This window comes from Galeopterus variegatus, unplaced genomic scaffold, assembly GCF_000696425.1.
Source record: "Galeopterus variegatus unplaced genomic scaffold, G_variegatus-3.0.2 Scaffold5446, whole genome shotgun sequence".
In the NCBI taxonomy this organism is placed as follows: domain Eukaryota; kingdom Metazoa; phylum Chordata; class Mammalia; order Dermoptera; family Cynocephalidae; genus Galeopterus; species Galeopterus variegatus.
This window is the reverse complement of record NW_007731557.1, coordinates 222,339-245,811: the sequence shown is the minus strand read 5'-3', so window position 1 is coordinate 245,811 and position 23,473 is coordinate 222,339. Positions and strand designations below refer to the sequence as shown.

At 33.4% G+C, this 23,473-nt stretch overlaps 1 protein-coding gene across 1 annotated transcript in view; it reads right to left on the bottom strand.

The window, feature by feature from the left end:
* Positions 1-23,473, bottom strand: part of SUCO (SUN domain containing ossification factor) — a gene marked incomplete at its 3' end in the record, with an annotated part of 51,078 nt that overhangs the window by 5,146 nt on the left and 22,459 nt on the right. The window contains exons 2-10 of the mRNA XM_008589436.1: positions 15,921-16,035; positions 14,110-14,220; positions 11,676-11,830; positions 10,247-10,384; positions 9,881-10,031; positions 5,734-5,857; positions 4,870-4,994; positions 4,321-4,388; positions 2,507-2,614 (exon numbers count right to left, since the gene is read on the bottom strand). Of these exons, the coding sequence (XP_008587658.1) occupies positions 2,507-2,614; positions 4,321-4,388; positions 4,870-4,994; positions 5,734-5,857; positions 9,881-10,031; positions 10,247-10,384; positions 11,676-11,830; positions 14,110-14,220; positions 15,921-16,035 (1,095 nt within the window). The remainder of the gene's footprint in view (positions 1-2,506; positions 2,615-4,320; positions 4,389-4,869; positions 4,995-5,733; positions 5,858-9,880; positions 10,032-10,246; positions 10,385-11,675; positions 11,831-14,109; positions 14,221-15,920; positions 16,036-23,473) is intronic.

Below are 23,473 nucleotides of genomic sequence, written 5' to 3'. Positions count from 1 at the left end.
GGCCGCAGCTGTGCCCTTCAGATGAAATTGCTTGGAGGCTACAGGGGAGAAGATGGCCTTGGTGGCCCCCAGGCCAGCAAGACTACTAATAGGGCTCCGAGAAGCCACAACAACTGAAAAAAAGGAGCCATTCAGAGGCCAGAGAGTCATTGCAAGGGACTGGCGCATGGCCTGTCCCATGGGAAGTGTTTGAAGCACAGGTGGTAGGGGAGACGGGCCCACTGGGAGAACACTGGGGCACAGAAAGGACAGTTGTCCCCCACTCAGCGTAGGACCACTCAGTGCAGACTGGTCAGGAATACAGAACTGCAGGGGGTGCAGTTTCATGTAAAGACTCAGGCCCAGACCAGAGTTCGTATACAACTCGGGTGTACTGGATCTCACAAGATCTGGAAGTACCTATAAAGTCAACCATTAAAAAATGAGCTGCACAAAAAGACTTCCCCAGGGAAACAGCAGCAAAGCAACAATTTAGCTCAACCACAGAGCTCAAGTACTGGTCCCCACAGGAAGTTCTCCCATTTTAGAAGTAAGCAAAGGACAACAAATTAGTTCCAATGCAGAGTTTAAGTGGTAGGAACAGCAAATAATCCAACACAGAACTGAAAGAAAAAACCAAAATACCCACAGACCAGAGACAAAGTTTGATATTATCTAGTAAAGGTCTCTCATTACCAAAGAACACCAATAAAACCTAGAAGGACCGGAAGTCCCCTGGGCTACCAAGTGAGGGAGGTGGGAGGGCTAGGGGCCTCTGCCATGCCCCCCTGACACCCACAACCAGCCCAGCAATGACCACTGAGCCGCCACAGGAGCACCCCAGGCTCTCCCAAGCCAGGGCAGTGAGGGGCCGAGGGCCTCAGCCACAACCCCAACACCCACAACTAGCCCAGTGATGACCATGGAGCTGCCACAGGAAGCGCTCCAGGTTCTCCTGAGCTGGGGCAGTGTGGGGGCAAGGGCTTCAGCCATACCCCTCTGACATCTGCATCCAGTCCAGCAATGATCAAGCCACTGCTGGAAGCCCCCTGGTCTTCCACAAAGGAATGAGGGGATTGCAACAGGTCTCAACCCCACCCTTCCTCCTTCCTGCCTCTCCCACCCTATTTCCTTTCCCTTTCCCCTCTCCCCCCGCAATTCCTTTGCAACATCAAAAATGTAAAAAAATTTAAAAAGTAATATTAATAAACTTAAAAAAAAAGAAATCTAAGTCTAAAACTATTATTTTTGTTTATTGCAGCATTTTAAAAAATCCTCAAAACAATGAGCTCTCCTCACATTTAAAAAATATATACACTTTATTTGTCAGAGCTGGCTATGTCCATCTGACATACAAGAAAAGTGCTGCTTAGAGAAAAGAAAGTGATCTGAGCAAGGTTAATGGCAGAATAGTAGAAGGAATTCTCAAGAGATCTTAAGAACTGTTTGCAAAAATTGTATACATGCACTGCTGAGTGTGAGGTACAGGAAGAAACACCATAGAAAACCCATAATGATCAATAATAAAAGAACACTTAAATAAATGACAGCATCTCACATGGCATAACATGAGCACTCAAAGAGTATTTATGGAATGATTAAACACCTTCATTGGGGGAAAATATTAAGCATACATTAAAAATAGCATGTTTCAAAGACAAAAGGATATTTTCTGGATATAAGAAGTAAAAAGTAAATTTACATCTAACAGAATCAGTAAACAGATTCACAGGCATAACTGGAAGGGATATATTAAAATGCTAATAATGGTTATCTTTGGTTAAAAGGATTACAGTTCTTTTCCAAATTCCTTACAATATACGTTTATTTCTTTTATAATCATACATGTACAAAAAAAGGTTTTAGAATATACTTTAACAAAAAATATATATATAATGAAGCACTTGCACATGTATGTTTTTAGTAGCTTTTTAAAGAATATTTGGAAGCAATAGAGCATAATGATTAAATGAGAGAACTATGATGTCACACAGCTGTAGGTTTGAATCTTGGTTCTCCAACTCACAAGTCATGTTACCTGGGCAAGCTACTTAACCTCCCCTTGTCTGTTTCCTCATTTTATAAGGGAATAACATCATATGGTGGTTGTTATGTTTTAAACAATAAATGAACTACTGAAAGTAAAGTGATTAACAAGAGCCTACAATACAGTAGTAGTATTACAAACGATATTAAAATAAAAAATAAAATGATTAAAGTCAAGAGTGAACCTTTTTAAAATTTTTATTTCAGAGATCCAACATAGACCCTCAGAAACCAGCTTTAGAACTAACCTGTCACTGAACTGTGGTTACTAGGAGTGAATGGAGGGAGGGGGAGATTAATAAGAAATTAATGAGAAATAAATTAATGGACACAAAGAATGATACTTATTGTTAATGATGAATAAGCTAACTATCCTGATTTGACCATCACACACTGTACATAACTACTGATAGTAAACTTTGTATCCCACAAATTTGTATTATCAATCATACTTCAATTAAAAAATTTTTTTTTTTTTTACCTGTCACTGATAGAAACCAGAAAGTCTTTCGGAGTAGAAGAAAATAACTCATAATTTGCAATATCAAACTGTTTTACTTGAATTGGTTCACAAAGTTCAATAACAAACCTTCAAAAAGAACACAAGACAATTATTTAGGTACACCAACCAAAATAACTGTTTGTGTTAAACATGACATTAACAGTTCACATAATTAGACTTCCATTAACAGTTATTCATTAAAATTTTTGGAGCATAAAAATCCAATCTGTCACTGACTACAAAGGCTTTCACACATAAAAACTCAAAAATAACACTTTGATTATGATCTCAGATAATTATTTCCTCAAATCCAATTTACAGATTAGATGATATAAGAAAAAATTAAGTTTTTAAAATCATCCCTTAATACCCTTAAATAGTTCGGTTCATTTTCAAGTTGAACCTAAACGTGTACATTTCCAAGAGGAGTAAAGGCTAAGAGTAGAAAAGAATAACCATTTATTCTGAAGTTTAAAAAGTATCTCCTAAATTTAAAAAAAGTTATATGTATTATTCACCTATTTATTCATTCATTCATTTATTCCAGTAAATCAACATGATTGTAGTGATTTTCCTCAGTTCTTTATTAAGCAGCTGCTTTTGAGCAATGAAATCAAGTAATCTAATAAAAATGTTAGCATATCACACATTATTTTTCCCCATTAATCTGTTCCTTTTCCTACATTCTTAATTAATGGGAGAATCATAGATCCAAGTGGTAAAGCCAAGATCCTGGAAGATTTCCTAAATACCTCTCTCTTCTTCACATTCAATTACTAACCACCAGCTGTCAATTTTATGTGCAATAAATGTCTCTGCATCCAAACTGCCAGTGCCTTAGTTAAAGCCCTCATTTCTTACCTGGGCTATGAGAACAGGTTCCTAACTGCTTCCAACAGCATTCTGCTGTGGGCCATACTTTGAGGAAAAGCCTTTTTAGAATGCCAGTGAGATCATGTCACTTACTTACTTAAAACAAATGCTACTCTCAAGGTCTTTAAGATAAAGTTCAAGTATTTTTAAGCTGGGTATACATAGCATCAGATGGCCTTCTTATAACTAAAGTAATGCTCCAGCCTCCTCTTCAGCCACTACTCTAACTGTACCTTTATTCTTTTCATGCCTAAAAAAACTTTTTCAAGTTGCTTCACTTATACTCACTCAGAAGAAATATGCTCTTCTTAGCACTGTCCCTTTATTCTTACAGTTCCTGAATACCTTTGCCTCCCTCATCTGCCACTTCCTATGAATCCTTCAAGATTTAGCTCAGGAATTACCTTTTCTAGGAAGCCTCTCTTATCCTTTCTTGCAGTTATACATCATCAATCTGTCTGTAATACCCTTTCAACAGTACTTTTTATACCATTTCATAATTGTTTAACCAGGTATGCATTTGTTTGATTTTTGTGATCTCCTTAAAAGAAAAGGCATTTTGTCTTCAATTTTGTATAGTACACGTTGAGTATCCCCTATCTGAAATACTTGGGTCCAGAAGTGTTTCTGATTTCAAATTTTTTTTTTGGACTTTGGAATATTTGCAGAATACATACTGGTTGAGTATCCCTAATCTGAAAATCTGAAATCTGAAATGCTCTAATGATCATTTCCTTTGAGCATCATGTCTGTGCTCAAAAGTTTTGGATTTTAGAGCATTTCAGATTTTGTACTAGCACTAATCAATCATAAATGTTTATTAAATGATTACATGAATAAACCAATCTAACCCTAAATTAAAAGCTTAACATAATACGTACATATATAAAATGTACCTTTTAAAGTTTTATATTACTTACCAAATTTTAGTGCTGCAAGGATTCAACATATAAAGATCCATGTTTTCTATAAGAATGGCAGATGTGCTCTATTTTAAAAACGGGGAAAGGAATAAACTACTTAGAGAAAAATAATTTTAAAAATATTTATTTCAAAACTCTAAAGTTTTCTAGGACTTCTCTATTTTTAGAGCTTAAAATACACTTAAAACTCCAAAACATTCATTTGGGAAAAAGCATAAAAGTGGCTAAAATTTACCAGTTATAGCTACAGCATTAAATTAGCCTTATAATAACACATTTAAAATTCAATGTGTTACCATAAAGAAAAGAATAATTTTCTATTAGCTATTTCTTTTTGAAAATTTCATACAGGTTTTAAAAAACATGGTCTAATATCTACCAATATAACTAAGAATTCATACAAGAAAATGTCTTGAAAGGCATAATCTTGCATTTATTAATGAAAAAGGAAGAGTTCAAATTAAAATATAGTTCGCAGAAAACAAAGGCCTATATTTAGTAAAGTCACTAGTTTCCTATATTATTAAAAATTTTATACTTAAGTACCTTGGCTTCTGGATTAGCAGCCAAAATTTTGGCACCACATTCTACTGAGGCATAATTATTTCGATTTTTCTGGACCTTTTTGGTGGCATGTGGACCTCCATTAGAAGATGGATGCATTGACTGACCTACAGACAAACCTTATTATAAACATACATATTTGATGATCATGTTTGAAAATACCCCCAGCAACAACACATGATCTCAAAAGCAACATGCTGCCTTCTAGAAAAGAGTAGGTTTTAATGCTTAAGAGATTTTAAAAAGCCATAAGAATTCAAAATGTTTCCCCTCAATAGCTTTAAAATACCCCTAATAAACAAATTAACTACAAAAATCCACATTACTTATGTCTAAGTAATACCACTCATAGAATGAAAATTGTCCATAAGAATCAAAGCTTTTTGTACATATATTTTATTCTATTAAGGATGTTATCTATCTGTAACCCTAACATTAGAAGTCTTAACTCTGAGACTTATTCTACAAAAGCAAAAAAATAATAATAATTTTAGTCCAACTCTATTTACAACTTAAATCTTTCTGACTCAGAACATTCCATACCTCAATTTTCCACTTATAAATTGAGATGAAAATTACTGCTCTGTCTTCTTTACCTTGTTTTATCCTCACTTAACAATTTATAAGAATAAATTATATTTAAGATTAAAACTGTATATAATTATACACAGATAAATGACACATGGGTAATCAACAGAAACCTGGTAAATTTCACCTTTAAAAAGTTTTCAAAAGTTAAGTTTTATTTTATTTTACCAACTAAAAAGAGAAAAGCATATTTAAGCTACCTGCTTAAATTAAAAAAAAAAAAAAAAAAGTTTAAAAAGAATCCCAGTGCTTCCTTACTTTTTTCTTTTTCTACTTCCATAACTTTCTTCTTCCATTCATCAAATGTTGGTATATCTTCTGGATCTTTGGGACTTGCTACAGAAGTAGGGTCAATTTCTCCTGGTTTTGTATAATCAGAACTCTGAAAGAAATGCCAGAAAGTAAATAGACTTCAAATTTCAAAGAATACAGATTTATAAATTATAAAATACAAATGTTTCTGCCAAATTAAAGTCCAATTTTTAATGAATGACAACATTTTGAAAAAACAAAAAAGGTAAGTAGAAAAGTTTTAGTTCACTTAAATTTCCCTTGAAAGAATTGAAACCTTCTATCTAAGCACCACAGCATGTATTCCTTCACATGCTAGTGATATGCTTGTATCCTAGCAACATAAGCGCATTATCCTAAGCAAATAATTACTCATACATAAATTGTACAAATTATTTTAGTGGAGTGCATCCACCTTAAAATCTAAGTTAAAATAATATATACATTTAAAAAATCTAATTTTAGATGTAGCATATTGTTTCCACAAAATCCTTAATAAGAAGAACCATGTACACAAAAATTTTAAGGTGGATTTAAGGGTTTACATGTGAAAAAAACGAAACTTTACATTTTAGAAGAAAATACAGAAAAAAACATCTTTATGGCTCAGGCTAATAAAAGGATTTTGCAAGATGCATAATGCATAAATCGTTTTTAAAAAGCTCATACATGTGGCTAGATTAAAATTAAAAAATTAAGTCAAAAGACCATATAATACATGAAAACAATAAGCCACAGACTAGGAGAATTATTTGCAACACATTCAGCCAGCAAGAGATTATTACCAACTAAAAAGAGTACCTACAAATCAATAATGGGAAGCAGGGGGAACAAGAATAAAAACAATAAATTCAGCAAAAAGACAATACAATCTCAGTAATAATCATGGAATGCAAGTGAAAACCAGAAATATCATACATATTATACCAATCTGATGGAGGTTAAAGAGTGACAGTCTGTGACCGAATGAGGCATGTCTGTTAAACCACAGGGAAATCTATCAGACTGCTAAAAGGAGTTTAAAATTTACCAATATTGGGCCGGCCCGGTGGCGCACTGCTATAGTGCACCGCTTGGGAAGCGCGGTGGCGCTCCCGCCGAGGGTTCGGATCCCACATACAGACCGGTTCCCGCTCACTGGCTGAGCGAGGCGCGGGAGCAACACCGAGGGCTGCGATCCCGTTGCCAGTCCCGGTCCGGTACGGGGGCGACACTGAGGGTTGCGATCCGTTGCCGGACACGGAAAAAGACCAAAAAAAAAAAAAAAAATTTACCAATATTAAGTAAAGATACATATAACCACTAAGTTTACTCTCATGTATAAATGTCAGTGAAAATGCACACATGTACTTAAGAAAACATGCATAAGAATGCTCATTTGTTGCATTGTTTTTAATATCAAAAAATAAAAACCTAAATATCCATTAATTGAAGAATGAATCAATTGCAGTAGAGTCACTATTAGAGAAGTGAAAATAATGAAGATCTTAAAAACTATGTTGAGTAAAATGCTACTTAAGACAAAAATGATGTCGTTCTATACCGTTTCAAAATATGCCAGATAATAGTAGGCACTGTTTATAGTTATTTGGAAAGCTCTTGAAAACAAAAACAAAACACCAAATTCAAGAGTGGTTATATCTGCAGAGGAGAAAAGGAATGTAAGGAATGTAAAAGGGGAAGGGCATAGGACCTGCAATTTTTTTTTTTCTTAAGCTGAATAATGTAAACACACATGTTCATTCCATTATTTAATCATTTCTGTATTTCTAAAACGATGCTTAACATATTAACAGTGTTTTAAGAAGTATACAAAGTCTATTTAGACAGTTAACTCTGCTAAATTGCACAAATCTTGTTTAGTATATATTTACTATATATTAGAGCATGTTTTTGAGCACTAATATGAAATACTCTTATCTTCTGGAACTATATATTCTTTTTTTCTTAAAAGGAAGTAGAACCATTCCCAAACCTCCTTTTAGGAAGACTTAGCAATTGGGCCCCCATACAACTTCCATCTTAGAGTGTTTTGCAGAACAATCTAATTTACTAAATGAAGTATGTGGCTATTATAGTTTGAACACATTGAAAAACAAACAAGAAACACACTGTTAAGTTATAAAAATTAACCTAGCTGAGATACTAAGGAGCAAACCCCAAATATAAAAATGGCAACAAAAAGTAAGAACATACAGGTACACATACCATTTGAGGCCCAAGCAAAGCAATCACTATTTACTCTTAGCAACAAATAAGAGAACTTAACAATACAATAATTTGTCTTTTTAAAACACTGTCTATAAGCATGGCTAATGGTGTCTGGCAGATCCTTGAAATAACATGGACAGCACAAAGCAAACTCTCCCACTTAAACTTAACAGGGCAGTTATCCTGAACTGGATACTACATAAAACTACTGAGTATTACTCATAATGTGCTCATTACCTCCAACAATTTTTCTGGGATACTAATTTATTTAGGAGATAATTAATACAGTTAATTAAAATTCCATCCTTTTGCCTATTAACACAGACTTACAAACAGTTTAAGTCTCTTAGGTAACAAAGAGTAATTTCAGTCTCCTAATAGTTAAGGAGAACAAGCAAATCTAGGACAAAGCTGGCTGCCATGCTTGAATTTTACATTTGGTAATGTATAAATATCAAAGGAGACATGTTTTAATGTTTGTCTAATTTTATTCATAGATGTAATATTTGACAATTAAACACATGTTTGATTTGCTTTCAATGAGAAAATCAGTTCCTTTAAGATGTTGGACTATGAAATGCTGAGCTCCTATTTTTAAACAAAGCAACACAGAAACAGCTAGTGCAGTGACAGTGAAAGTCTCCAGAATGAAGTTTAGTTAAAAGCACAGATTCACTAAAATATGTGAAGGAGAAAATGGAGAACAGAAGACCCCAAATTAAAAAGGAACAAATGTGGATGTGGTATTCAGCACTTTGAAATAGTCTTTGATCCCACTTGTTTTGTTTTTGTTAAGTTCGTGGAGTGACGTTCATCTCTTTTAGTTATTTCTTACCTGAGGGGAGCCTAAACTGCTGTTAAACACTTCTTCAGGAAATTTTATACTGGCCTCTACATGAAGTCAAAGCAGAACACAGAAGAAGAAAAGAAAGTAAAACAGCTCCACTGTGATAAGCTGTCTTTATTGTAAGAATCACACTCTAAAATATAAGTTGGTTTAATTGCATTTTTCACACATATAATGCAAGGTAACATGTCCCTTTAAGATAATTCTGGTTGAAGAGCCTATATTTTAATTTGCATTATTGAGTTAACTTACATTCTCAGGATACCTAAATTTAATAGTCATTCCTTCCTCCATATAGCTCTCAAAAAAAACTGCTTAAATAAGGACTTTATGTATCTGCATCAAACAGTTGATGGTGGCAGAAAACTATTTAATTATACATAACTGAAGAGAGTTCATCCTTAGAACAACTTTATATATAAACATTATACTAGAAAACAACTTTATATATAAATATTATACTAGAAATAGTACCATGAAGTAACCACTTGCTCTTAGGAAGCACAGTTCCAGTCAGTTCCAGACATGTCATTATTTACTTAGTGTAGTGGACTGAATTATGTCCTCCCAAAACTCATTGAAGCTTGAATTATATCCCCCACGTCTTATGTATTAGAAACTTAGCCCCCACTGTGACTGTTAAGAGGGTGGGAAATCCTATTATGGTAATTGAAAGGTGGAGCCTTGAAGAGGTGATTGGATTGTAGGACTCTGCAGTAGTGAATGGATTAAAAATGGTGGTGAGGGGAGTGGTTCTGAGAAGAGTCTGTCTCGCTCTCTCGCTCTCTCACTGTCTCTGCTTCCTCCATCTTGCAATGTGAGACCCCTGGGTCGCTGTCACCACCACCTGATGGACTTTGGACTTCCCAGCCTCAAAAACTGTAAGCAATAAATTTCATTTTCTTTATAAATCACGCAGTCTCGGGCATTTTGTTATAAACAACATAAACGAACTAATACACTTAGTCTCCCTGATTTTTAACAAATATGGTTAACGAATTATTACAAGATTAGCTAATGAAAATATGTTATAAAGTATAACAGATATATACCTACCTCATTTTTTAAATTATCTGAAGCATTCAATGCAGACTGTGGATCACCACCACCCTGTTCACTTGCTGAAACATTTGACTCAAATTCTGATTTTGTTATCTTTCCTTTGCCATGCGAAGTTGACACATTTTCTATATGCTGGCCAACAAGGCTATTTGAAACCAAGAGACATATTAAATAAACAAATTTTAGCTGGATAACAAGTTTTATACAATCTAAATTGTTGTAACTATTGAGTACAAAGTCAACAAAGAGATCAGCTTTCTCTTAATCATAAAGTGGAATTAAGCATGCACCAAAGTCCATCCAAGTGGCACTACTGTTGTTACAGAATCATTCCAAGGACAAACAACTGCTAATACTCACCTTTCAGGTGGACTGACAAAGGAAGGTTGTTCAATTGGAGCATTTGCATCAAGGGTCTCACCAACATCACAGTCAGTTTCAGATTGCTCAGTTTCACTTGACTTGGCTATAGGAATAGTACCAGACTTGTCTATGTCGCTTAAAAAAAAAAAAAACAATCTGGTATTTAATAGACTTAATGTAACATAAATTAATAATGCTTTACAGTTCTACAGAATGTTTTCAACAATTCGCTTGTTTTAAATTGTGTAAAGTCAACTGCTGACTCGATCTGTTAGTATCCTATGCTTCTGAATAACTACCTACCAAATTTGAAAACAATATTATACATTAATATTTGGTCTTACCAAAAATAAAATTCTTAAAATTATTTATTCTAAATGTATCTTCTCTAAAGTTTAATTTATGACTGTTAGTACATTAATTCTACCAGTATTAGAATTGTTGCCTATAGCATCAAAAATCATCTATTATATCAAGACATTTCACTAAAGTTTTAAGGCATTTTTAGAATTTCATTTTAAAAAGATATTCCTCACCTCCATTTCATTAAACAGTCATATTTAATATAACGGGAGAATGAGAGAATAGGATGCATGGTTCAGATAGATAGTATTTAGCCTTAAATTCTTTCTGAAATAAGTATTTAAATTTAAAATTTTTAAATACTATCATTATTGCTCAACATGTCTTCTGATCCCTTGTTCCTTACTGGAACAAGCTCCTAAATGGTAACTGTCACATCTTTGTGTACAACTCCATAAACACGTCCCTTACACTATTGAAGAGAGGTATTTAAAAGCGCCTTTGATAAAACGTACTAGTGATGATAATAATATTAACTGACACATTTACTCCTTCCATGTGCCAGATATTCTTCTACACACTTTATACTAACTCATTTGATAAGAAAATGCTTAATGTAGTATTAAGAGAAGGACATTTTGTTTTGTTCTATGGAGTGTTGCTGGAAGTAGCTAAGGAGTACACAACATATTTTCTAAATTAAAGATAACTTAAGCCTAAGTATTCCCAATATTTATCATCAGATTTGAAAAAGGTAGTTATTCACACAAAGATATACCTATGCATTGGCATGTAAGTTATACTTAATGAAAATGAATAACCTAACATTTGAGTTTTGGGTAATTATAGGAAAGATTATTCAAATAAACACTGTTTCCTAAGTAGAAACTCACTTTGCCTACACTGTGTAAAGATTTCACAGCAGGGATCTAATCAACTTCAGAGTTAGGCACCTAAGTAAGCAAACTCGTTATAAGATCACTACATTCAAAACACACACACAAATATAGGCATTATAACTTAGGTCTACTATATAAACTTGAGTATCAAGCTGCCTTATCCTATTAAGAAATTCTTGTATCATTAATAAGGCAGATTCTTTTTTATCTTTGTAATGACTTACTCAAGCTTTGAGACTGGAGTGATTTCTGAGGTAGTTGAGCTGGAAATATTTTCTCCGTTTTCACTGCCTACACCTACATTGGAAGAATCTTCATGTAAATCAACTGCAGGGAGTGTCTCAACCACAGGTGAACCTAACTTTTTTGATTCCGTATTCTGTTAAAAAAAAAAGTCAGGTATATTAAATGTTAAGATAAATAAATTATCTCTTTAGCTAAATAGGATTTTATAGAAAGCATTTCTGAAACACAATATAAAGAACAGTCACTAAAAAAGTACTTTCAAAAATCCCTTCTGCAATTTCTGGTAATGGGTATGCCCCCAATATGAATCTGGCCCCCACATCATGGGCAGGAGGGGGGACAATCAGCTTTATATCTCATGAATATTCAAAATAAATTAAAAAGATAAAAATAAAAATGATGCGTAACAGAAAAAAAAAATCCTTTCTTCCAATATTACCACTCTCTAAAGAATATATTTCATATTAAAATACAGGCTCTACACAAATTTACGGCATTTCATAAACTAGGACAAAGAGCTGGTCTGTTTCTCCATTCCTATTTCATATTTTGTATCAGGACCTACAAGTATTTCCCTCTTACTTTAATTAATGAATGCTAGTAGCAACGAAGAAATTCTACGTAAATATACAAAATAGTACAAGACATAGTTCTTGCCCTTGAGGAGTTTAGGAAATAAAGTGTATCAATAAACAATATAAGATGTGTACAAGTAAAATTAAAAAGCAATAAATGATTCTTGCTGTTCCTTCAGTCCTGAATGCCCTGGGCCATTCACCACTCCAAAACACAATCTGAAATATACATAACACCTACTCACATTTGAAAACCTCTATAGCATCTCCTCCCCCACAATCAACCCTAAACAGAATTAAGCCATTCCCCTTCCTCTATGCCTCCACCGTCCCTGTACAGACTTTTATCACAGCATCTATTAAAAAAACCCTCAATTGCCATTTATGTCCCCTCTCTTCTTCAAGTATATTATAAATGCCTTGAGTAAGGGCTATTTTCTTGATCTTCACATTCCCAGAGTCTAGCACAAAACCTAGCACTCAAAAGGCATTTAAATGCTCAGTAAATATCAAGTAAGATGTACTCATGTTCAGTTCAAGCAAAGAAAAACTATGGACTATTACAAACAAGAAGAGCAAGGCCTTGAAGAAAAAGAGGGCCAGTATGGGAGCAGAATGAAAACACAAGGCAACATAAAGCATGACCATTTGAGGAATTATTTACACTGAAAAATTCACAGAGGAATACAAATAGTAGTTTGCATTTTTATAGTGGAGGCCTTGAGAAAAGGACAATTATGTCATTATCAAATATTTTATTATCATTTCAACATGTATTTAAAATTATAAACCAATATTTTACATTCTTTTTTTAAGCTAAGTCTTCAAAATCCAATATGTATCTTATACTTACAGTAGGTATCAATTTGGACTAGCCAAATGTGGCTAGTGGCTATTGTACTGAACAGCACAGGTATATAAAATGCAGTAAGTCTTCCAAAGTATTTGAGCTAGAGTATATCATTGCAAAAACTCCAGAAAATAAGTAACGGCAGGGCTATTCAGGATAGTCATATAATTGAAAGGGCTACAAGTATCATTTTTCTCTTACTCCTAGGCACAAACCTTTGACAAATGTCTTCTGGAATCCAATAAAATGACACTCACTCTATTTCCTTAGAAAGCCCAGTAAGTTATAAAATGGCCCTGGCTGTATTTTAAAAGAGAGAGAGAGAGAGAGTTCTCCCTTATTCGGAGCTGAAATTTGTTTTATAAATTTGAAATATTTAGTTTTTTCTTAGTCCTTCTGTCTCCAGATCATATATCCCGTTTCTTCAGCCATTACTGATATTAAATGGTTTCTAGATGCCTCAGCATTATGGTCAGTTTAGAGTGTGTATATTCTAGTTTGCAATATGTTTCATAAAGTCTGATGCACAAATGAAAACAAGATTCAGAGGAAAAGAGAAAAAAGATTTTAATCTATTATCTGTTAATTCATATTCTACACTAAGTGAAACGTTGGTTTCAAAATACTCTGTATTCTACATACAAATACTACCTTTTGTTGTAAGTAAAGTAGGTTAGAAAAAAATTTCCTTACATCTGAAAATGTGAAGAGACAAGATACATAATAATAAGCCAAAATGGAATCTAAGAAATGAGAATTTATACCCAAACTTTTACTAAAGAGAGAATAGTCAAATTTATTATGAAATCTCAAATTTTACATGTTCTTAAAAGTAGTATTATTAGCAGGTGAACAGTCTTAAGTCCAGTTACATGGTACTTCAAAATGAAAAAAATAACAATACACAATATAGTGAACAAACAGAGGTTTTCTATCTTGTGAAGTAGTTTGAAGAGGCATATTAAACATCAAAGTAGTACAGCTTACTTGTACATCCACAATGTAGTCATCTTTTAATTTATTTTCTTCTGAAGGAATAGGTAAATTTGAACCCAATTTGCCCAATAATTCGGCACTGATAGGTCCCTCTCTTTCATCCTATATTGCAACAAAGAAAAAAAACTAAATGATAAAACTGTTTCACAGAACATTCCTAAAGCAATATGAAAGACTATCTCTTTCTATACTTTAAAACAAAAAAAACTGTCTTGTACAGATTTGACTTATCACTTTTGTTTAGATGCTTATTGTCTGTCTCCCTGCATCCTCCTTTTTGCTGCTATACTTAAAATGTACAATGCATGAATTCAAGAGCCTCAACTGATCTACTAATAAGCACTTTAGTCCTACAACCCAGAAATATGTGTATGGAACACAGTAAAACTTCAATAATATCTGATGAATGAATGTACGTACACCTCTTTGTCATCTCTTTTGACACTTGCTCACATTCAAGTTAGGATTTCAATACTTTTATGTCTTTAAATGTGCCTTCTAGAGTATAAATTTCATAAAAGCAAAGTTCATATTCATCTTTATTTATATGAGCTCATCTAGGGCATAACAGTTATCTAAATGTTTGCTGAAAGAATAAGTTTTCCTCATGTAAAGCTTTGCTTAAACTCACTTTGACAACATTTGTTTTTCAAATCTCATTAAGAGAGATTATACCTAAGTCTCATAGACTATAGGCAAAAGCATAAACTTATAATTTTTGAAGAGATATTTTGTAAGTCTTCAAAATTTTAAATGCTCCATCCTAGAAATATATCCTACATAACTCAAAAATTTAAATAATCCACTCTAAACATCATGGCAAAAAAAATAAAGACCCAAGCATGTATGTAAATGTTATCGTAAATGTTTGTTGATACACACACAATCGCACATGCTCATGTGCACACACACAGCTGGGAAACAATGCAATGTCCGTTAATAAAGAAATAAGCAATAAGTTATAATATATCTATATGATGGAATAAAAATACAGCCATTCAGAATAATATATCAATATGGAAAGGTGATAAATGAGATGTCACCAGGAGAGAGGGGAAAGCCAATTTGTAGAATATTTAATGAAAATAAAAATATTAATTTGTATACATATATAAATGTACATCTATAACCACAGAAAAAGTTCTACACATTTTAGCAAGAAACAGTAAACTACTGTTACTCTGGGGAGGAGAATGGGATATAAATATGAATATTTTATTGTAAGTATAAGTTAATTCTGTCATTTGAAATAAGTACACTGTAGTTGGAGGCAAAAGCCAAATCTAGTCAATACTCACCTTTCATCACTTAAAATGGTAATAAATGATTTAGCAACCATCTTGTCTATTCACTGCACCTAATTGTATAAAACAAACTACAAAGCCACTGACTACAGATTCTCCCTGTAATACTACTAATTTCTAATAGTTTTTAAGTTATATGATTGGAAAACCCTTTAAGTATTTAGAGCATTAAAAAGGGAGAACTAATTTTTAGTTATCTGAACACACACTATTTTTCTCCTTCCTAAGGATGTAGGACTAAGTAGAACTTAGTCCTTAGTAGGACTAAGGATTTTACAAAATTCCAAAAACAAGCAACAAGAATAAATATATAACTATCCCTGAGCTATCTTACTTTCAGAATTACCTGAGTAACTCCTCAGATTACAGCAAGAAAAAATACAAATTTCCACAAAAAATTATGGCAAAATATTCTTGAAATTACTTTTATTCTGAATGTTTTGAAATAGTCTTAGAAAGCTGACACACAAATTATAATGTCAATTTTATTTAAAGTACCTTTTTCTGGAATTGTACATCTTCATTTTCTAGTGCACAATTGTCATCTTGAGAGTAATATGATGACACTGAAGCTGAAGAACTCTCTTTACAACATACACGCCAACTGGGAAGCCTACATATAACACCAACAAAAAAAAAAAAAAAAAAAAAAAAAAAAAAAAAAAAAAAAAAAAAAAAAAAAAAAAAAAAAAAAAAAAAAAAAAAAAAAAAAAAAAAAAAAAAAAAAAAAAAAAAAAAAAAAAAAAAAAAAAAAAAAAAAAAAAAAAAAAAAAAAAAAAAAAAAAAAAAGAAAGAAAGTTCTTTAGTTAACATATTCTCTACATAGCCTAAAATCTGGGTCAATAAGCAGATGGTTCATATCCTCATACACCTAACAATTTAATGATGAAGATAAATGTACATAAAACAAGGGTTTTTTTAATTTAATGCCCTAAGAAAAATATAACCAATATTATCAGCATTCCAAGTAATACATTATAAATTCCACAAAGGTACAACAGGAAAGACTTCACAGAAGCAGTATCTGATAATTATCATAAAAGGAACAGAGAAACTTGTCAAAGAAATAATCTCCTCAGAAAGAACCAGATGCCAATGACTTTCTAAATTCTACCAAATATTTAAGAACAGGTAACTATAAAGTGACCTAAACTATGTCAAAGCATAGAGGCTTCAACATAGGAAACATAATGGTTATATTAAAAATTAAAAGAAATAGCACACACACAAATATGAATACTTCAGGTTAACAGTACTTATGAAATAAGATGCAAAACTTCTAAAGAAAACAATAAAAGACATAGTTGCTAGGAACATACCAAGGGAGGAATATATCATTATGACCAAGTAGAGCTTGGTCCTGCTATTTAAAACTGGTTTGATATAATAAAATCTATTTATTTAGTCTTCCATGCAAAAATAAAGTAAAAATATGACTATCTCCATAGTCACTGAAAAACATCAGATTTTTCAAACTATTAATAAAATAGGAATAAGTATACATTTACCATGGGCAAACATATGCATAATATAGAAGCCTAAAAGCCAGTATCATACTTAGTGAAGAAACCTAAAAATACCCTTAGTATAGGTCTGAAATAAGAATGTCCATTATCACATAGTACTACAAAACATGAGGATAAAAGAGGTATAAAAGTAGAAAAGGAGACAGTAAAATTATCACTAGTTGTGAATGAGTTTATCTGCATTAGTTGCAGATAATGAGTTTACTAAGTGGAAAATTTTTAAAAAACACCCATTAAAATAAGTCCTAGATGTAAAAATTATATTCCCACGTATAAAATTAAGAAACAAATCAACTGTCTCTATATTCAAACCATCACCACCAGTTATATCCACAGTTAGCGTGAAAAGATAGCCAATGGACATTCAAACTCATGATCCTAGTTTTTACTGCCATATAAGCAAATTCCATTAACCTGAAGCTTTTAGAAATGAACATTTAATTTATGCCACTACTCTAGGTAGTCAGAAGTTTTCCCTACCTAAAATAGCTACTGAAGTATTTTTCCCAGAAAAATACAAAATGATATACAGCAGTCCCCCATCCATCATCCCTGGGGGACACATTCCAAGACCCCTAGCAGATGCCTAAAACTGACTGCCATCAATTGGAACGTTTCTGTTTATGTCTTCCACCCACAAATGTAATGTCTTTTCCGTTTTAACTAAACACTTATTACACACCGTGCCCATAACTTTTGCAGTCTGAGGTGCAACAGCAAAACTAGCATAAATTTCTTTTTTTCTTCACAATTTCACAGACAGAAGATTCATTCTTAGCGGATCTTAGCAACTCTGACTTTTCTTTCCTTATTAACTCAAGAACTTTCACCTTTTCATTTAAAGGAAGCATTTCATAGCTTCTCTTTGGCATATGTGAACTGCCAGCATCACTACTTTTGTGCTTTGGGGCCATTAGTAAGTCAAAGAAGGGTTACTTGAACACAAGCACTGCCATACCAGGACAACAAATCTGATAAACAAGTCAGCTACTAAGCGTTATTACCTGGCAGGTAGCTTACACAGTGTGAATATGCTGAACAAAGGGATGATTCATGTCCTGCGGGGATGGAGTGGAATAACATGAGAGTTCATTACACTACTGAGGCCAGCAAGCAATTTAAAAAGTTAAGAATTGTTTATTTCCGGAATTTGCTACTTAATATTTTCGGACCACAGATGACCTCAGGTAACCGAAACCATGGAGAGCAAAACCTCGGATAAAGGGAGTCTACTGTATATAAATTGATTTGCCCTGCCCAGTCCTCATTTAAGGATGGATATTAACTAAAGCAGGTACCCATGTGAGGTTTTTAGTGGGCATAAAAAATATATAACCTCCACAGGAGATTAAAAGCTATATGAGACTTTGCTCTCAAGAACTTACCACTTGAGTTAGACATGTGTACACAGTACCAGAGAATCAATCTGTAATAATTATCAAGCCTATGAAATATCAGAAGATGGATCTGTAAAAGATACCTTAACATTCTGCCTAAGAAAAAGCCTAAAATAGATTAACGTTATCATAAACTAATAACAGTAAAGAAAGTTTAAACCAGCAGTGTAAAATGAAATACCTTAAGCTCATTCCAACTCTACTAAGTAAGAATGAATCTCTATTAATGGGGTCCCTGCTTTCAACAAGCTCCCCCTAGGTGAATCAGATACGTACCCGCTGGTTAAGAACCAGTATACCACACTCTAAAGGCTTGATGGCACTTTGCTGCATGACTAAATGGGCCAGATTCCATGCTATTTAAGCAACTTCCTAAACTTGTATTATGAAAATCTCAAGCCTAATAAAAGGAGTTTCTTTCTAGACCTGTAAGAAGCTCAGCAGCAGAAATCACATCAACATAAATGATAATCTGTGAGCCTGACACTACTTCAGTTCAAAACAAGTGACACACTTCTATGTTACTATTTGTTAAGTTGACTGTATACATAGATATATCCTCTCTTGTACTTAAAAAATAAGCTCCTTGAGAACTAATTTTATATTCCTAACCACTGTAACTCTTCCCTACAGAATCGAAAGTTGCAAATATAAAGTGCGTAATAAATATTTGTTAAATGAAAAAGAGTACTGTGGGGAACTGTTTTGTAACATAAAGCAGACAGGAATTCCTCTCCCACCATAACCATCACCTTCCAACACTACCACTTTCCAGTCTACACCCACAATATACCCATAAACTCTAAACAGAGAATCTGGAAACTAAGGATATTTATCCCTTTTTGCCAACTCCTCCCAACCAATGTGGCATGGATTCATCATCCACATAGAAAGGTGTTAACTTACAAAGTATCTGTATCTAAATGCCTTGTAAACAATCAGATTTGAGTGCCACTTAGGATACCAAACTTTTACAGACTTTAGGGAAACAAGTGTATCATATATGTTATTATTGTGCTTACTGAAAATATCACTAACACCAAGTCTGAAAGTCTTAGTAGTCACAAATACTAAATAGGTATAAAATATACAGATGAGTGTGTGTGTGTGTATGTGTGCGTGTATATATACAAGGCGTCTTCAAAAAGTTCACAGAAAGATTCCTATTACCTTTTAATTTATTTTTCCATGAACTTTTTGAAGTACCCTTTTATATATGTGGGTATATATACATATATATGATTTTCAACAATAATAAAGGAATTAAAACAGTATATCTATAACAAAAGGAACCAAATCTGTATGGCTAAAAAGTGGTCTTTAAAAAGAGACTTGTGTTGAGCAGATCTTAGATTTAAAATTTTTCTTTTACAAGCTAAGTTGGAAACAGATTTTTGTAAACTTATCTACTTACTACCTTATCAAGACAGTAGTTATGCAAATGCCTTGACAATCAAATTGTGATTTCCTTTTACATTTAGTTGATATTCTCATCTAAATGATATAACCAAGAGACATGTTAGAAAGCCCAGCAAAGGCATATGACAAACGTTCACCAAATAACTGAAAAAATTCTTCTTCTAGGGCCGGCCCGGTGGCGCACTCAGTAGAGTGCGGCAGCGCTCCCGCCGAGAGTTCGGATCCCATATAGAGACCAGTCTGCTCACTGGTTGAGTGTGGTGCGGGCGTGACACCGAGGGTTGTGATCCCGTTACCGGTCACGAAAAAAGACAAAAAGGAAAAAAAAAAAAAGAAAAAAGAAAAAATTCTTCTTCTAAACTTTTTAAAAGCCAGTTGAAACTAAATATATGTGTATGCATATGCTCATCTATACTATACTGCATATGTACAATGTTCTTATGCAAAACAGAATCATTTTCTGGGTAGGTATACAGGGGGTAAGAATGGAAGAGGTTAAAAATACCACCACATCTAGCTTTGTGTTCTCTTTAAGAGAGTCACCAAAAAAGAAACAGCTTCAACAACTGACTAAAAAAACACGACAAACTGGTTTTATTAACTGCAAATTTAGAGAAAAAAAAAAAAGTTCTGCGAACAGGGTACATAGTCAGAAAAAATTATTACTGTTTCCCTACCTTTTTAAACAGGAAGAAAAAAATCACAGCAACCATTAAATCCATTAACAAGTTTCATTAAAAAAAAAAAAGGAACCAGATCAAATATCAGTTGATATAAAGTTAGAATGACCTAATTTTTAAAAATTAATCTAAAAACTGAAATTACCACATAATTTCCTCGAAATCTTTAAGCATCCACGATTTCAAATGCTCTGGTCTACAGCAAATAATTATTAGGGTCTGATGGAAAACTTCAAGAACATGCCTGGCATGAGTATGGCTATCTTACATTGAACCTTCTTTTACTTAAATGTTTCCTGAAAAAGTGACTCAAAAGGGATACAAGCAAATGAAGTACTACTACATCAGTTACTTATGGTGTAAAAGCCACTATTACTGCTACAGTTCACAGGCGAGGTTTCAAGCCATGACCAGCAATGTAGAATTTGGTACTCAAAATAACTATTGATGAAGAAAAAAGATAAAACTTCATAAAAAAGATATAGTATTGAAGTCTTTCCATTCCATCAGGAGGTCACAGTAACAAAGGTATGGCAAGGACTTGGAGAAGTACATGATACCACAATACATTCAATCATGACAATTTGTAGTTGGCTTAGCATGGTGGTTAAAAGAACAAGGACTAGAGTCACACAGTCTGTATGATCTTGGGCAATCATTAAACAAATATTTATTTCTCTGAGCCTATTTCCTCATGATAACATGCCTACTTCATGGGACTGTTTTGAGGATTCAATGAGATAGCTTAAAATAGAACTACGGACAACACATAGTAAACACAATATTAGCTATTATAACAGCTTATTAAAAAGAAAAATATTTTAGATTCTAAGAGAAGGGATGAAAATAGGTGATGCTTTTGCCTGAGAACATGGTTCAACGATAATTAAAAACTATGGAGATTGATTGCTTCGAGTTAATTTTTAATAGAATATTTTTTAGAGCATAGTTACATTTATAGCAAGATTGAGCAAAAGGATTGATACATCATTATCACCAAGAATCCACAGTTCACATTAGGATTAACTCTTGATGTTGTATACTCTACATGTTTTGACAAATTTATAATAACATATATCCACCATTAGAGTATACAGAGTAGTTTCACTGCACTAAAAATTCTCTGTGCTTTGCCTACTCATCCCTCCCTCCTACCAACCACTGGCAACCAAGTGATCTTTATACTGCTTCCATAGTTTTGACATTTCCAGAATGTCATATGGCAGGGATCTTACAGTATGTAGCTTTTTCAGATTGGTTTCCTTCACTCAGTAACATGCATTTAAGTTTCTTGCATATCTTTTCATGCCTGACAGCTCATTTCTATTTAGTGCTAAATAATATTCCATTGTCTGGATGTACTTAATTTTTAGTTCTCAACTATATCTAATGTGTTCATTCATCTTCTCACCCATATAAAATTGTAAAATGTCTTTGATGCTCAGATTTTATTCTTCCAATACTCCAACAACATTGACAAATGGTTGTTTTAAAACCTCGTTTTGAAGAAGTCTACCTATTTGCACATGATTTCTAGGTCGATTTACCTGATTATGTTGTTAAATGTGGGTTCTGCCCTTGACATGAACAGAATTACACTGAGGAATTTAAATCAGCCAGGTAGTTAGGTTGATACCCAGAATGTGGAACTGTCTTCAGAAATGTGTTCACTTTTACTGAAGTGAAACTATAGGATGTCTTAGTTCAAAAATATTCCACCACCATTCCCTAAAAAATTACTAGGCAAAGAGTTTTCATGATCCATGCATTAAACCAAAGTTATTATCTTAGTTTTGACAAATGTACCATGCTTACGTGAGATGTTAACATTAGGGGAAGCTGGGTGAAGGGTATATGGAAACTTTCTGTACCACCTTTGCAAATTGTCTGTATATCTAAAATTATTCTAAAATAAAAGTTTATTTTAAAAATAAGCACAATCCAGGGCTGGCCGGTGGCTCACCTGGGAGTGTGTGGTGCTGATAACACCAAGGCCACAGCCATAGGGATGGCTGGTTAGTTCATTTGGGAGAGCGTGGTGCTAACGCCACCAAGTCAAGGGTTAAGATCCCCTTACTGGTCATCTTTTTAAAAAAAAAAAAAAAAAAAAGCACAATCCATGAAAGAAAAAAATAAGTAAGTTGGGCTTCATCAAAATCAAAAACTTCTATTTTTCAAAACACACTGTTAAGGAAATGAAAAGGCAAGCCACAAACTGGGAGAAAATATTTACAAAGCATATAACTGATGAAGTGTTTGCATCCAGAATAAAGAACTCTCAAAACTCAATAATAAAAAACAACTCAATTTTTTAAAAATGGGCAGAAGATTTTCACAGACGTGTCACCAAAGAAGACATAAGGATGGCAAATAAGCACATGAAAGATTTCAGTCACGTCATTCATTACCCGTTAGACAAACACAAATCAAAACCATAATGAGATACCACCGCACACCTATTAGAATGGCTAACATTAAAAAGACCAATCATACCAGGTGCTGACAAGGACTGGAACTCTCATACACTGCTGATGGGAATGTAAAATTATACAACCACTTTGAAAAACAATTTGGCATTTATTAGAAAGTGAAACATACACTTACCATATGACCCAGCCATTCCACTTCTAAATATTTACTCAGAAGAAAAGATAACATGAAAGTTCACAGCAGCTTTATTTGTAATAGTCAAAAACTGGAAAAAAACTCAAACATCCATCAATAGATACATGGACAAACAACTTGTAGCATATTTATGCAATGGAATACTACTCAGCAATAAAAAGGAATAAACCATTAATATATGTAACACCATGGATAAATCTCAGAATAATTATGCTGAAAGAAGCCAAACCAAAAAAAAAGTATAAAACGTATGATTACATTTACATAATACTATAGATAAATGCAAAACAATCTAGAGCTATAGAAAGCAGATCAGTGGCTGCCTGGAGGAGGAAGGCCAAAAGGAAAGGATCACCAAGGGGCATGAGAAAACATCTTAGGGCGATGGATGTGTTCACTAGCTT